This window comes from Canis lupus, chromosome 1 (assembly GCF_011100685.1).
Source record: "Canis lupus familiaris isolate Mischka breed German Shepherd chromosome 1, alternate assembly UU_Cfam_GSD_1.0, whole genome shotgun sequence".
Lineage (NCBI taxonomy): Eukaryota > Metazoa > Chordata > Mammalia > Carnivora > Canidae > Canis > Canis lupus.
Genome location: NC_049222.1, coordinates 110,778,952 through 110,792,204, shown reverse-complemented (window position 1 = coordinate 110,792,204; position 13,253 = coordinate 110,778,952). Strand labels below are relative to the sequence as shown.

The 13,253-nt window shown below is 55.7% G+C and overlaps 2 protein-coding genes across 4 annotated transcripts; one reads left to right on the top strand and one right to left on the bottom strand.

The window, feature by feature from the left end:
* Nucleotides 1-55: 55 nt before the first annotated feature.
* Nucleotides 56-8,623, bottom strand: RTN2 (reticulon 2). 2 transcript variants are annotated; one of them, XM_038528569.1, is made up of 10 exons: nucleotides 8,455-8,623; nucleotides 6,359-6,403; nucleotides 5,768-6,238; nucleotides 5,401-5,664; nucleotides 2,612-2,819; nucleotides 2,129-2,267; nucleotides 1,918-1,987; nucleotides 1,753-1,799; nucleotides 814-872; nucleotides 56-510 (listed from the first exon to the last, which is right to left on the bottom strand). In XM_038528569.1, the coding sequence occupies exons 1-10, from the start codon at nucleotides 8,486-8,488 to the stop codon at nucleotides 429-431; spliced, it is 1,419 nt and encodes a 472-aa protein (XP_038384497.1). In that variant the 5' UTR covers nucleotides 8,489-8,623; the 3' UTR covers nucleotides 56-428. The 2 variants fall into 2 exon arrangements, with proteins under 2 accessions (XP_038384497.1, XP_038384498.1); XM_038528570.1 differs by lacking the exons at nucleotides 5,401-5,664; nucleotides 5,768-6,238; nucleotides 6,359-6,403; nucleotides 8,455-8,623 and adding an exon at nucleotides 4,720-4,870.
* A 1,025-nt stretch (nucleotides 8,624-9,648) lies between these two features.
* On the top strand, nucleotides 9,649-13,127 carry PPM1N (protein phosphatase, Mg2+/Mn2+ dependent 1N (putative)). 2 transcript variants are annotated; one of them, XM_038525657.1, is made up of 5 exons: nucleotides 9,649-10,783; nucleotides 11,323-11,440; nucleotides 11,519-11,624; nucleotides 11,711-11,771; nucleotides 12,836-13,127. In XM_038525657.1, exons 1-5 carry the CDS (start codon nucleotides 9,869-9,871, stop codon nucleotides 12,872-12,874), a joined length of 1,239 nt encoding a protein of 412 aa, XP_038381585.1. In that variant the 5' UTR covers nucleotides 9,649-9,868; the 3' UTR covers nucleotides 12,875-13,127. The 2 variants fall into 2 exon arrangements, with proteins under 2 accessions (XP_038381585.1, XP_038381584.1); XM_038525656.1 differs by having other exon boundaries at nucleotides 9,652-10,783; nucleotides 12,455-13,127.
* Nucleotides 13,128-13,253: the final 126 nt, after the last annotated feature.

Sequence of the window (13,253 nt, the reverse complement as noted above, 5' to 3'; positions counted from 1 at the left end):
CTTTTCGGTGCAGGAAGGTGAAAGCTGGAGGAGGCTGGAAGCACAGGAGGCCTTGGGTTTTCCACAGGAGTCTTTATTACAGTGTAAATCCAAGCTCAGGCCTCCCCTGGGCCCCATGCAAAGCCCTGGCTTTGGGGCTAGTGGCGTCCAGGAGACACCAATCTCTCACGGCGCCTCCAGCGGCGGGGTCACGGAAGTGCAGGGCGGGTGGCCTATCTAGGCGACTACAAGTCCCAGCAGGCGCCACGGCCAAAGGTGCCTCGCCTTTCCGGGACTCCTAGAGCAGAGCCTCTTGGGAGATGTAGTCCTGGCCGCTCAGGAAATGGCTCGGGCGGAGGCGGAGGGCGGGCGGGGACGGAAGGGAGATGGAGTTGGGCAGAGGGCTGCAGGGGATGGGGGCAGGCGTCCCGAGGGCAGAGACACCCCTTTCATTCGGCTTTGGCTTTGGATCCAGAGACTGCAGCTGCTGCCGAGGCGAGGGCTCCGGACCCTGGGATCTTAGCTCGGATCCTGAGGGAGAAACAAGTGGAGTCATGAGGTGGGGCAAGAGACCCATAGGAATCTAAGAACTAGGGGGAAATCTGGATGGGGGGCGGGGTGTGTGTGTGTGTGTGTGTGTGTGTGTGTGTGCGCGGGCAAGCTGAGTGCCCCGAGCCAGTCCTTGCCCTCCACCTAATGGCCTGCGTTGAAACTTTTTTGAGGAGGGGACATTAACCCCAAGAAATTTAGGGATAGATAATATCCGGGAAAAAGTTCCTAAGCTTCTCCCCCCCCCCCCCCCCCATCCCATCCATCTCCATCCCATGCCCTTACTTAGCTTTGATGTGGCTCAACTGATTGGTCACCAATCCCACATACTGGTCCATCTGGGCCTGGAAAAGACCAAAAAGGAGAGATTTGAGAGCTTCTTCCGGATTCATTCAGGAGGTTGCTTCCTCTCCCACCTCCAAATGAGCAATTGGGGAGAGTGGCCCACCACTGGACCTTCGACTCCAAGCCTAATAAAATACCCTTGAAAGTCAGAAGTTCAAGCTGAGGTGTCAGTCGGTCGGGCCGAGCTCTGCGTGGGGAATGATGTCGGGTAGACACGCAGGAAATTGCCAGTAAGTCTGTTTCCCGGGAATGACTATTAATCTTCGAGTGAGTTGTACGTGCGTGTGTCTGTGTGTGAGTCGGGTGAGAGTATGGGGCATTGGGGTTGGTTGTCAAGTCGCTGCGTGGATTGACTTAAATACTAGTTTAAATCACAGTGTGACCGCCTTTGAGAGTCTTGATGATTCCAGCATGTGAGGGAGTTAGTACTATCTCTGGCAGACATGTGTATCATTTGGCTCTCAGCTGTGCCGGGAAAGGGAATGTCAGTCCATCTGCCTGTCTCCGGATAGGATATATGGCAGTTGGCCTCGGTTCTCTCAGTGTTCTGGGCCACAGCCATCCCACCCAAGGTTGACCGAGATGTCAGTCCCTGGCAGTTTGGGGGTGAAAGCATCGGTTAGTCCTCCTGCCTTGGGTTGGGGCGTGTCAATAGGATCCTGGCTCTGCTAAGGGGACCCCAATCAAAATGCTTATTATCTCTGGCTGTTGAAACATATCCGTTCTACTCTAGCTGTGTTGAGGAGGGGCCGTAGGCAGACCACCTGTGCCTGGCTGGGACATGTGTCAGTAGGACACTGGCTGTGGTGGGGGGCGAGGGAGGAGTCAGACCACCTGTGTTTGCTGGGACACTGCCAATGGAGGGCCTGTCACACCCACCTGGTGTTGCCGGTACAGCAAGGGGACAGTGAATAAACCGATCACTCCTGTAAGTACAGAAATGGGGATCAGGGTTCTCCCAAGAGATTAACAGTTCCATCTAGAACCTTGTCCCCCACCAAACCCCAGTGACCCACCTCCCCACCCACAGGTTTCCCAACTCACCCAGAATGAGAAGCGTCAAACCGTTGAAGACGGCACCCACGAAGGTCAAGATGTAGAAGAGAAGGGCCAGCTGGAGGTGAGGGTCAGTGTCAGCAGAGCCCGCAGGGCAGTCCCCAGGCTGTGACCTTACCCAGCAATGGCCCTCCTACCCCCCAGGGGCAGCAAGGTGAAAGCTGGGAACCCAGGAGGGCAGTGGGGGTTTCGGGGGCACCTTGAGGGAGTCCACGAGGTCTTCTACCAGGAAGAAATGCCGCAGCTGGATGGCCATAGAGACCACTCGGGACGCAATCTGCTGGGACAAACGTTCCATCTGCTCCCGAGTCAGGGTCAGGTCCACATCCAGATAGGCCCTGGGACGACAAAGAGGTGTCAGGCACCTCACTGTGTGGACCAGCCCAGTCTGAGGGGTGTGTCTGGGACATGAGCAATAACTAGGGGTGTGAGGAGGCCAGGTGTAGTGGCCTAGGGTCAAGGTCAGGGGCAAGAGATGAGGTCAAGGATTAAGGGTAAGAGGTTAGAATCAGAGAGGTTAGGGCTGGAAATCGGGGTCAGAGTCGGGTTGGAGTCAGAAACAAGAACAGGTGGGTCATGGTCAATGTGAGTTGTGCCTGGTTGGAGTTCAAGGGCCACACCACCCATTTGGTCAACACTGAGGTCTAGACAGAGGTCAAGGTTAGGGGCCAGGGGTTCTCACTGGAAGGGGTTGGCACCATCCCCCCGGTGCACGGCCTGCAGCACTTTTCGGTAAACCCTGAGAGAGATGGTGCCACAGAGCAGCAACAGGGCCACATGGGCGGTCACGGACACGATGCTAAAGTGCAGGAGGCAGAGCAGGGAGACCATGAGGCCTGTGAAGACCACTCCTGACGTCCTTGTGTCCTTCCAGTACAGCAGGTCCGCCACTGTGGAGGGAGAGGGGACCATCAGTCTGGGCTTTGGACCTGGCCTGACTGATCTCTTGACCTTCTGCTTCCTGTCTCAGGACTGAACCTTGACTTCTTGAACACACCTGGCCTGCACCTGAACTCAATTTCCCAATTTCTAGTTATCTTCTTTTATTCCGAGCTGCTTCCCCTCTTCTCCTGGAAAGCCCAAGTTAACCATCTAGCAAATTCCCTTAATCTCAGTCCTGCCCATAGAGTATGTGTGGATGCAATTTTTGGTCATTGCTTATGAAAAATAGAATCATATATACACTTTTCTGCATCATGCACGTCCTACTCTTTTCCCTCCTAGAATTCCTTCCTCGTCAGTTGGAATAGCTCTTAATTCATTCATTTTTTTTTAAGATTTTATTTATTCATTTGTCAGAGAAAGAGAGAGAGCACAAACAGAGGGAGTGACAGGCAGAGGGAGAAGCAATCTCCCTGCTGAGCAAGGAGCCTGATGCAAGATTGATCCTAGGACCCTGGGATCATGACCCGAGCCGAAGGCAGAGACACCCAACCCACTGAGCCACCCAGGCATCCCTCTTAATTCATTCTTTATAAGGGTTCCACAGTATTCTGTAGTGTGGCTGTACCATCGTTCGTTTCATTCAACATTTATCTATTGCTGGGTCATTCATTTGGTTTCTTAACCCCCATTCCTCAACAGTGCTGTAAGCACCAGCCTTCTACAGATATTCTTACCTCCCTGCAGGGAGGTTCTATTTCTGAGATAGAATCCCAGACGTGAAATGGCCAGGTGGACTAGTCCTGTGTTTCTGAATGTCCTTAGTATTATCAGATTGCTTACTAGCAGAACTATTAACAATTTTCATTTCCATGAGCAACTTGAGAGTGATCTTTTCTCACATCCTGCCCGATAATGGGTGTTATTGTTCTTTTCATTTTTTGCCAACCTGACAAGTGTAAAGTGGTATCTTCTTGATACTCCCACCAGCACACTCTTCTAAGTCCTAAATGTATTAAAAATACCATCCTCAAAAAAAAAAAAAAAAAAATCCTCCTTTCTAAGCCTTGATTCAAATTTCTGACTCCTTTCTGAGATGCTAAATTTGCCTCACAAGCCCACCCTGAGCCCTGACCTCCAGACTCTAATGCTTCATTTTTTGGGGGGTGGAGGGGGGCTCCATGTGCAACCTGGGGCTTGAACTCACCACTGGAGATCAAGAGTCGTATGCTCTACCCACTGAATCAGCCAGGTGCCCCTCCAACGTTTCATTTTGCCCATCTAAATGTTAACAGCCTTCCCAATAATGTGATCCCATCTGAGACCTGAACCAGGAGCCCAATACCCTTCCAGATGCTCCACCCTCTGACCCTCACTTGGATCAAATTCTGACCCTTCCAAACTGATCCCCCTCAGAGTCTGACTCTCCTCACTTCTGTATCCTGATAACACGTCCTCCCATCTATCTCTAACTAGGGCAGGCCTCCCCCTACCCGCAATGCAGGGCCCTCCCTTGCAGGCTCCCCAGGGCCTGTGCCAACTGGTGGGGGAGGGGCCGGGTCGTCTTAGGCGGGGGCTAAGTTTAGGCACGCTGGGGGGAGGGGGCCTGGCCCACAGCTGTGCTGGCCTGTCCAGGTCCTGAGTGACAGCGCCGCCTGGGCCTGAGGCTGGGGGAAGGGGGCCTCCCTGCTCTCAGGCCCCAAAACCTCCGCTCGGGGGAGAGGGGACCCCGTGCTCCCTCCACTCCCTCTCTAGACACCCCCACACACCCCCAGCCTCCGCCGGCAGCTCCAGGGAATCTGGGACCAGTAGGAAACATACCCGCAGATTTGAGGGGCATAAGAGAGAATCTGGACCCATTGACGCCGTTCCCCAACCCCGTCCCACCAGCCCGCTCCGCAAGCCCACCTTTACTCCCCATCTCGGCTCCAAGTGAGAGGCTGCGGACACCGCTACTTCTCAGGGATTTTGCCCGCTTCGGTGGAACTCGCAGGGAGGGAGTAGGGGGCGGGGCCCCTTTGTACCCAGCCAATGGCTCTCCCTAGAGGTGGGGACAGTTCCAGAAAGGGGTGGCTTTCTTTGTAAACACCCAAAGGCAGTGCTGTCTGTAATCAACCCACGGCCATTCGTGGAGGCTAAGCGTATTTTAGAGGAAGGTGGGGTCTGTTTGCAACGGGCCAACGGATGCGGTCAGGGCAGAGGAGCGTTTCAAAAAGGCGCAGAGTTAACTTATTAATGTCCCATGGCCACAACCAGAAGACAGCAGTTATTTTTTCGGGGATCTGTCCTGTCCAAAAGCAGCCTCTAGGAGGAGCACCCCAAAAGGGGAATTTTTTTTTAGCCACCAGCCAATCGTAATGCTCAAAGGAGGGCTCAAGTCTCAACGTGGGAGGGACAACCATATAAAAAGCCAATGGCAATCTTAGATAACGGGAAAATTTGCCTAAAAGGGCGGAGTTTATATCTAGCCAACGGCAATACCTTCTCTTCTCCAGGATCCTCACTTCCTTCGCGAGGTGGGTCCCTTTAAATGCCGACCCTCCCACTTTCGCTGTGGTCCAAAGGAGCACCTTCACTCACGCACATTACCTAGAAGGAGTGGTTCCAGTGTGAATTCTGATTGGTCCGTGCTATCGAGGCACTGCCCCGTGATTGGCTCCTGCTCCAGATGCCCCCGCGGCTCTTCCTCCTTCTGGTCCGGGGAGGGCTCATCAGGCCAAGAGTTCGAATCCCGGGATCGGGGTGGGGACGGGGTACCCGCCTGAGGGGTTCCAGAGCCCGGGCTGGGCTGCGGAGTCAAGACTTCCGACGGCGGCGGTAAGGACTGAGGGAGTCCGAGTTGTAGGTCCAGTTCTGGCGCGTTAGAAAGAGAAGGCCGTGAGTTTTCACCTTGCAGCTGCCCTGAGGAAAGACCACCCACCCTGTGGCTTCGGTCCCAGCGCCTCTGACATCTCACCTTTCCCAGCCTCTCCAGCCTCCGAGCCGTCGGGCTCCTCGTCCTCCAGTGGGGTGGAGCTACTTGTGGCAGAGTCTTCTCCGGACCCCGCTCCCCGGGCCGCCCAGCCCAGCTGGTCCAGCTGGAGCCCTAGGTCCTCCAGGGGGCGTCCGGCCGGAGGGGCAGTTTCAGGGCCACTGCGGCGCCCAGGTTCCGGGGATTGGCTCAGGCTGGGGATGCTCTCCAAACTGTCGCCCAGGCCAGGCTGAGGGGGCGGGTCTCGCGGTTCAGAGACTGAGCGGCCCTGGGGTCGGGGGCGGCGGGCAGCTGAATCCCGGCGGGCCCCAGAGCCCACCACACCATCGAAGGCGATGTAGGAGAAGGTCAGCTCCCGAGGGGTACCCCAGTCCTGCGACGTGGTCTCTTCCTCCTCGTCCTCTGAGAATTCTCGGGCTGTGTGAAGCTCCCGAAAATCTGAGTCGTCATTCCCTCCTGCAGTGAGCAAAGGAGGGTATGAGCTACTCTAAGTGGGACCCTGACCCTCTCTTCAACCCCCCGGCCCAGCTGTGAGCCCCTTCAAGGCTCACTCTCACATCCTCCCCCTCCACTTACCTTCTGTGGAGTCAGGGGTAGAGGAGGCTGTAGACGGAGCTTCTTCTGCGAGAAGGAAAGAATCGAAGATTCTTAGAAGCTTAGACTGTCGGAATCACAGAAGTGTGCCAGTCCTGGAAACTTGGACGGTCCGAATTAAGGAATCTTAGAATAGTTGAATCACAGGACCTTTAGAACATTCTACAGACTGTAAAACCTTACTATAGTGCTATCAGAAGTTCACCCTTATAAGCTCAAATCCAGGGATTTTGTTTTTAAAGATTTTATTGGGATCCCTGGGTGGCGAAGCGGTTTGGCGCCTGCCTTTGGCCCAGGGCGCGATCCTGGAGACCAGGGATCGAATCCCACGTCGGGCTCCTGGTGCATGGAGCCTGCTTCTCCCTCTGCCTGTGTCTCTGCCTCTCTCTCTCTGTGACTATCATAAATAAATAAAAATTAAAAATAAATAAAGATTTTATTTATTCATGAGAGACACAGAGAGAGAGGCAGAAACATTGGCAGAGGGAGAAGCAGGCTCCCTGAAGGGAGCCCAATGCTGGAATCAATCCCAGGACCCCGGAATCATGACTGAGCCAAAGGCAGAAGCTCAACCACTGAGCCATCCGGGTGCCCCTCAAATCCAGGAATCTTAATCTTAGAGTCTTCAAATTAGGAATTTTAGGAGGCTTCAATCAGTTATTCTTTCAAAAACCTTTTATTGAACACCTACTATGTACCAGGCACTGTTTTAGACTGAGAATACAAATATGAACAAAACAGACAAAATCCCTGCCTTGTAGGGCTTATACTACGTGGTTGAGATAGACAGTACACAAATATATGATGCTGGGTGCTAAGTGTGCAGAAAACAATAAAGCAGGGTAAGGGAAGTGAAAGTGAGAGGATGCTATTTCAGACAGGTGGATCAGGAAGACTTCTATGATAAGATTATATTTAAGCAGAGACTTGAATGAAGTGAGGAATCCTACAGGTGTCTAGGGAAGAGTCTTGCAGGCAGAGAAAAAAGTCCAGTGCAAAGGCCCTGAGACAGGCACTATGCTTGGCAAATCTGAGGAACAGAGAGGTGGAATAGAGTGACTGGGAGGAAGAAGGGTGGGAGATGAGGGCAGAGAGAGGTAAGTAGGGATTATGTAGGGCCTTCCTTTGTAAGCCAAAGTAAGGGCAAGATCTTAGGATGCTGGGATGATGTCCTTTAATGTTAAAATAACAAATGCTCAGAATTTTGGCATCTGGACTCCTAGGACATGCAAGTGGCCAGATCTGAGAGTGTTGAAATTCTCAGCTGCGGGAACCACGGGGGTGTGAGACAGAAGATGTTAGCCCAGGACTGTTAGAGCCCTGATCTCAGAGATCGTGAGGATCAGATAAGGCATTTTTCAATTGTGGAACCTAGCCCCTCAAAGCTAGCTTGGGGTTTTGCCTACAGGAGATGCTCAATGCTGCTTGGAAACTGAAATCAGATGCACACCCCCCACCCCCGTCCCCACCTCGTTTTGGCAGCTGGGGAATCGGAGGCCCGGAGTATAATGGGTGTCTTCCAGGGTTACTACTAATCAGTGGTAAAGCTCAAGTAAGGACCCAGGAGTCCTGGCCCCAACCCAGGGATAGCTGTTTCCAAGGGACAGGATGTTGGACAATTTGGGCGAGGTCGGGGAAGCCTCTGGGTCTGGGCAGAAGACGGAGGTGGGATGCGAAGATGGATGAGGGGGGGTGGAGTGTGGATCCCTCTTCTTTATCCTGGCTCTACCCCTCCGTTCAACTCCCCTCCCCGCAGGCTGCGGCCAGCACCAGGGCGAGGGGACAGCTCCCGGAGAGCGTCCTCATCCCTGGGTGGGGTCCGGCGCCATATCCTAGAGCCCGGCGCGACCCTCGCCAGTTACCTCGGTGCCCCCCACCTCCGCCTGGACTCACTTAGGTCCTCCGGGTCAGGCTGCCCCCGTCGCCACTGGAATGCGGGGGGAGGGGAGAGCTTCCTTTGTCTCCTTCATCTCCTCCCCCATCCCAATTCTCCCGCGACCCGGCACGGAGGGGTTACTGGGGAGGAGCCCACCCGAGCCTCTGGGCCCCACACCAGGCCTGAGCTTCCCCCTACTCACTGCAGTGGGCGAAGACCGGCAGGACCTGCCCCATGGCCCTCCTCGGGCCTGCATCGGGACCCCCGCCCACTCCGGCCACGCCGCCCTGGGCCTGGGGCCGCGGGCGCTCATCTCCGCCGCGCCCACGACGCCGCCGCCATCCTCGCCGCCTCCTCCTCCGGGGCCGCTCCAGCAGCAGCAGCAGCACCCGCCGCCGCCGCCCTCTGCTCCGCTCGGCGGGGGCGGGCGGGGCCGCGGTGGGGAAGGCACTGCAGCGCGGGGCCGGGGGCGGGGCCAGAGGACCAGCGGGCGGAGCTCAGAAGCGGGCGGGGGGCGGGTAAACACCAAGGGGCAAGGAGGGGCGTGGCCTTTCTACGAAGGGGGCGGGGCTAATAGGTTATGCTACTAGGCGGAAAAGGCGCGGAAGGCGGTCTGAAGGGCGGGGCCTGATGGACGGGGCGCGGCCTCTAGCGGAAGAGAGGAGGAGCCTAGGGTAGGACCCGGGGAGGGGCTCGGGGGGAGAAGGATGGACGCGCCTAGAATGAGGGCGTGGATCTCAGTATGGGTTGGGGCGGAGCCAGGGGAGGCATTCAGCAGAGGATGTAAAGACCACCGCTCTGAGGAGGGGTCGGAGCTGAGAACCCCAGAGGGAGTGGGATAGGCGGCGGGAGAAACTACACGGAAAGTTTGAGGCAAGGGGAGGAGCTCAGATGCGGGCGGGGCTTAAGTTAAGTTAGAATTAAGCAGGTAGTTGGGCGGGGTCAAAGACGGAGAAGGTAGAGGCGTGGCCTAGAAAAAGTAGGAAAGAGCAGGCAGGGAAGGGGCGCAGCCCAGAGGGTAGGAGAAACCTACAGAGCAGGGGGCCAGGCTCCCCAGAATGTGGGGACTGGGTCTGTAGTTAAGGGGCGGAGCTAAGACTGAAAATTAGGAGTGTCTGAGGCTGTGTGGTTGAATGCACGGGTGGGACCTGGAAACGGAGAAAACGAAGACCCAGGGCAAGACCCAGAAGTGGAGCGGTCGAACTGAAAAAAATAAAGGATTTAAAGATTTTGAAACTGGGGAGGTTGGGGGGCAGGACACTAAACTAACAGTGTATAGAACACGGATTCTAAAGCTCTTTCCGAAACACTCTTTACTTCTTTTATGACTCAGTTTCCTCTTCGGTACATCGGAGATGATGTAAAATAGTGGTAGCGCATGGTAAGTGCTGTTTACTACTATTTTTTCGTGACCCAGATCCCCAAACGTCATTTTGAAGGTACAGGAGAGAAGACCCCCAAGAGTCCAATCTCTTCTAGTAACTCGACTTGAGTGCAGGTCAAGGGTACAGGAAGGAGATTTAGGTGGTTTAAAATCTCACAGTGGAGGGGATTAATGGAGTTGGGGGGGGGGGTAGGTGCAGAGGGTGGAGGCGTCCTGATCCCAGGGCTGAAGAATGGCTGCCTTTGCCCGCCTGCTGGAGCATCTCCTCTGGCCAGCTTGCAAAAAACAGGAGGCAGAGGAGGAGGAGGAGGGGCGCAGGTCTCACCACGGGCCTCGGTCGCTCCTGGACGCGCCGCGATGCGTCCAGCGGCCGCACGGGGGTGCGGCGGCGTCTTGCGGCTTGCGCTTCGGGGCCAGCGCTGTGCAGGGCTGGCGCGCGCACATGGAGGACGCGCACTGCGCTTGGCTCGAGCTGCCCGGGCTACCCCCAGGCTGGGCATTCTTCGCGGTCCTCGACGGCCACGGCGGGGCGCGAGCTGCCCTATTCGGTGCGCGCCACCTGCCGGGCCACGTGCTAGAGGCTCTGGGCCCCGCGCCGGGCGAGCCCGAGGGAGTGCGCGGGGCGCTACGCCGAGCCTTCCTGAGCGCGGACGCACGCCTGCGTGCGCTCTGGCCTCGTGGCGAGCCCGGGGGCACCACGGCCGTGGCTTTGCTAGTCTCCCCGCGTTTTCTATACTTGGCGCATTGCGGTGACTCCCGAGCGATGCTGAGTCGCGCCGGCGCCGTGGCCTTCAGCACCGAGGACCATCGGCCCCTCCGGCCCCGGGAACGGGAGCGCATCCACAACGCGGGGGGCACCATCCGCCGCCGGCGCCTCGAAGGCTCACTGGCAGTATCCCGAGCGCTGGGCGACTTTGCTTACAAAGAGGCTCCGGGAAGGCCCCCTGAGCTGCAGCTCGTTTCTGCGGAGCCTGAGGTCACCGCCCTGGCTCGCCAGGCTGAGGACGAATTCCTGCTATTGGCCTCTGACGGTGTGTGGGACGCGATGTCTGGCGCTGCCCTGGCGGGACTGGTGGCGTCGCGCCTCCGCTTGGGCCTGGCCCCGGAGCTTCTCTGCGCGCAGCTATTGGACACGTGTCTGTGCAAGGTCCTAGGGGCGGGGCTTGGAGTCACTGAGGGGAAGAATTTAAAGGATCTAGGGAGCAAGGGATTTTGAGGGAAGGGCTCCCTCGAACTACAGGAGGGTGTTAGGCTTCAGTAAAGGGCGTGGCCTGCCGAGTGGGCAGGGCCAAAACTTGGAGGGGCCGAGACAGAGGGCTGTCTGTGCAAGATCCGAAAGCCATAGTGATGGATAGGTAAGTGGGAGGGACCTGAGAGAAAGGCGTGGTCTTTCTTGGGATTTAGTAGTGGATCCTGAGGTCTGATTCACGCCTTTATGAAGAGCAGCAGGACGGCGGAGTGGGAGGAGCCTCGGCGAAGGGGCAGGCAGGGTTCTCTGATAGAGTGCGGCTAGGACAGTGAGAGGTCTAGGTGACCCGTCCTGGTGAGAGGACTTGGTTTACACTGGCAGATGGGCAAGACATCAGAGAAACGGCCCTAACCAGACTGGGGAGGAGGACACTAGAAAGCTGAGATTGTTGGGAAGCTCTGCATCCCATCAGGCTCCTTTTTCTCCACTTTCTCCAGGGCAGCCTGGACAACATGACCTGCATCCTGGTCTGCTTCCCCGGGGCCCCCAGGCCTTGTGAGGAGGCGATCAAGAAGGAGTTAGCGCTGGACACAGCCCTGGGCCACAGGGTCGCCGGTGAGGAGGCTCCAAGAGCATAGCGGGAGGGGTGGTCAGTGGGCAAGGACACCCCCATAATCCTTCCCTCCTTCTCAGCGCTGTGTTCCTCTGCTCAGGAGCCCCCCAGCCTGAACACGGTTTTCTGGACTCTGGCCTCAGAGGACATCCCAGATTTACCTCCTGGGGGAGGGCTGCACTGCAAGTGAGTGTGGGGGGGCGTGGTGAGGTGTAATGGGGGGAGGGGTAGTAGAAGGAGGGTCCCCTTCTGGGCCTCTCTCTGCTCTCCAGGGCGGCTGTCATTGCTGAAGTTTATTCTCAGCTCTACCAAGCCTCAGGACACGAAAGGCAGGTAAGGACTTCATGTTCTTGAATGTTTCTCTTGGAAGCATGTAACCCAGCCCTCCTACCTCCTTTAGTGTTGGAGAAGTTGAGGAGACAAGCGGCTTTCCTGACATATTAATAAATTCTCACTCCTGGCCCTGAATCATTGTGCTAGACATGATAGGGGTAGGGGAGGGGGGAAGCAGAAGCAGAGAAGAGACTGCCTCTCTTCCCAAGAAAGGTGTCCCCTGCATTAGCCCGTACAACCCATTATCCCAAGCACCACCCCTTTCATCCATAAATAAGGCAGAAAAATTCAAGGAATGTTTATGACCAATCCCAAGACCTGGATGTGAGGATGGTCAGGGTCTTGGATGAGTGAGTAGGGCCCAGATAGCTTACAAGAATTTGGAGCTATCCAAAGAGGTGGTGGGTGGAGCCAAATAAAGTCAGGCAACGGGTGGGAGTCCGGGAGGAAATGGAGGGAGGGGAGATTGTTGATAGTTCCCCAGCAGCAGAAGGAGGTATTTGTCAAGATTGTTTGATTTGTAATCGACAGAAACCCAATTCCACCTGGGACAGAAAAACAAGGAACTTACTGGGTCACTTAATTGAAGAGTTCAGGCATAAGGCATTGACTACATCCAGTTCTCAGATGATATCAGGAACCATCTCTTGGTTTTATTTTCTCTGCATTGACTTCATTTCCAGGCAGGATCTCCGCATGAGGTAGCAGACAGTTGCAGCTCTAGCAGCCTCATGTCCCAGGAGCCCAACATCCCCAGTGGAGAGAATTCACCAGGTTCCCAGTAGCGGAAGCTCTGGTTCCATGGCTGGTTCTCACTGGTCACACTGGCCCACATGTCTGATCAGTCACTGTGTCTCTGACTGGCCAGGCTGGGGTCATATGCCCACCCCTAGGACTTGGGGCTGAGGTCCACTCCACCCAACCCAGAAGGATTGATGGACAGATGGGGAATGGCGGCCCCTCAAAGAAAAATAAAAGTGGTGCTTCCAGAATATAGGGAAGCAGATACTGAGAACCAAGGGGAGGTTCTTATCAGCCGTTTCCCACCTTCTTTGTTACAAAAGGGCCCAACTGGGGCCAGAAAGCCCACTGGCACCCACTGAAACTCTTCCTTGGACTTGGAGGCCTGACAGCTGTTGCCCTTTGAGGACCCTGTGCCTAGCCAGGGCCTCAAAGGAACTGAGGAAGAAGACTCCCCTTCCCCAGCTACACAGGCCAGAGGAAGGAAGACAACCCGAGGGAGGAACCCCAGAATGCTTATTTCCCCTTCTCCTACTTCCCTCTCACACAAAGTCTTATGGGGAAATTCCACCCATCTGAACTTAAAAGGAAAAAAAAAACCCACCCCAAACCAAATCAAATGCTTCTGAAATATTTTAAGCTGAATGGATCCTTGAGTGATAACCCAGTTCAATAACCTTCTCTTCCCTTCCCATTTTTTCATCTGTTTGGAGGGAGTTAGGAGAGAAGACTTACTGTTAA

What these genes read in the sequence shown, in the direction of transcription:
- RTN2 (XM_038528569.1), bottom strand. Translation starts at nt 8,488, where the DNA reads ATGGGGCAGGTCCTGCCGGTCTTCGCCCACTGCA. An exon ending in GCCGGTCTTCGCCCACTGCA is followed by an intron (nt 6,404 to 8,454) that starts GTGAGTAGGGGG and finishes TCCTTCTCGCAG; the next exon opens with AAGAAGCTCCGTCTACAGCC. An exon ending in TTTGACGCTTCTCATTCTGG is followed by an intron (nt 1,800 to 1,917) that starts GTGAGTTGGGAA and finishes CTGTACTTACAG; the next exon opens with GAGTGATCGGTTTATTCACT.
- PPM1N (XM_038525656.1), top strand. Translation starts at nt 9,869, where the DNA reads ATGGCTGCCTTTGCCCGCCTGCTGGAGCATCTCCTCTGGCCAGCTTGC. An exon ending in GGGGGAGGGCTGCACTGCAA is followed by an intron (nt 11,625 to 11,710) that starts GTGAGTGTGGGG and finishes TCTGCTCTCCAG; the next exon opens with GGCGGCTGTCATTGCTGAAG. An exon ending in CCTCAGGACACGAAAGGCAG is followed by an intron (nt 11,772 to 12,454) that starts GTAAGGACTTCA and finishes CTTCATTTCCAG; the next exon opens with GCAGGATCTCCGCATGAGGT.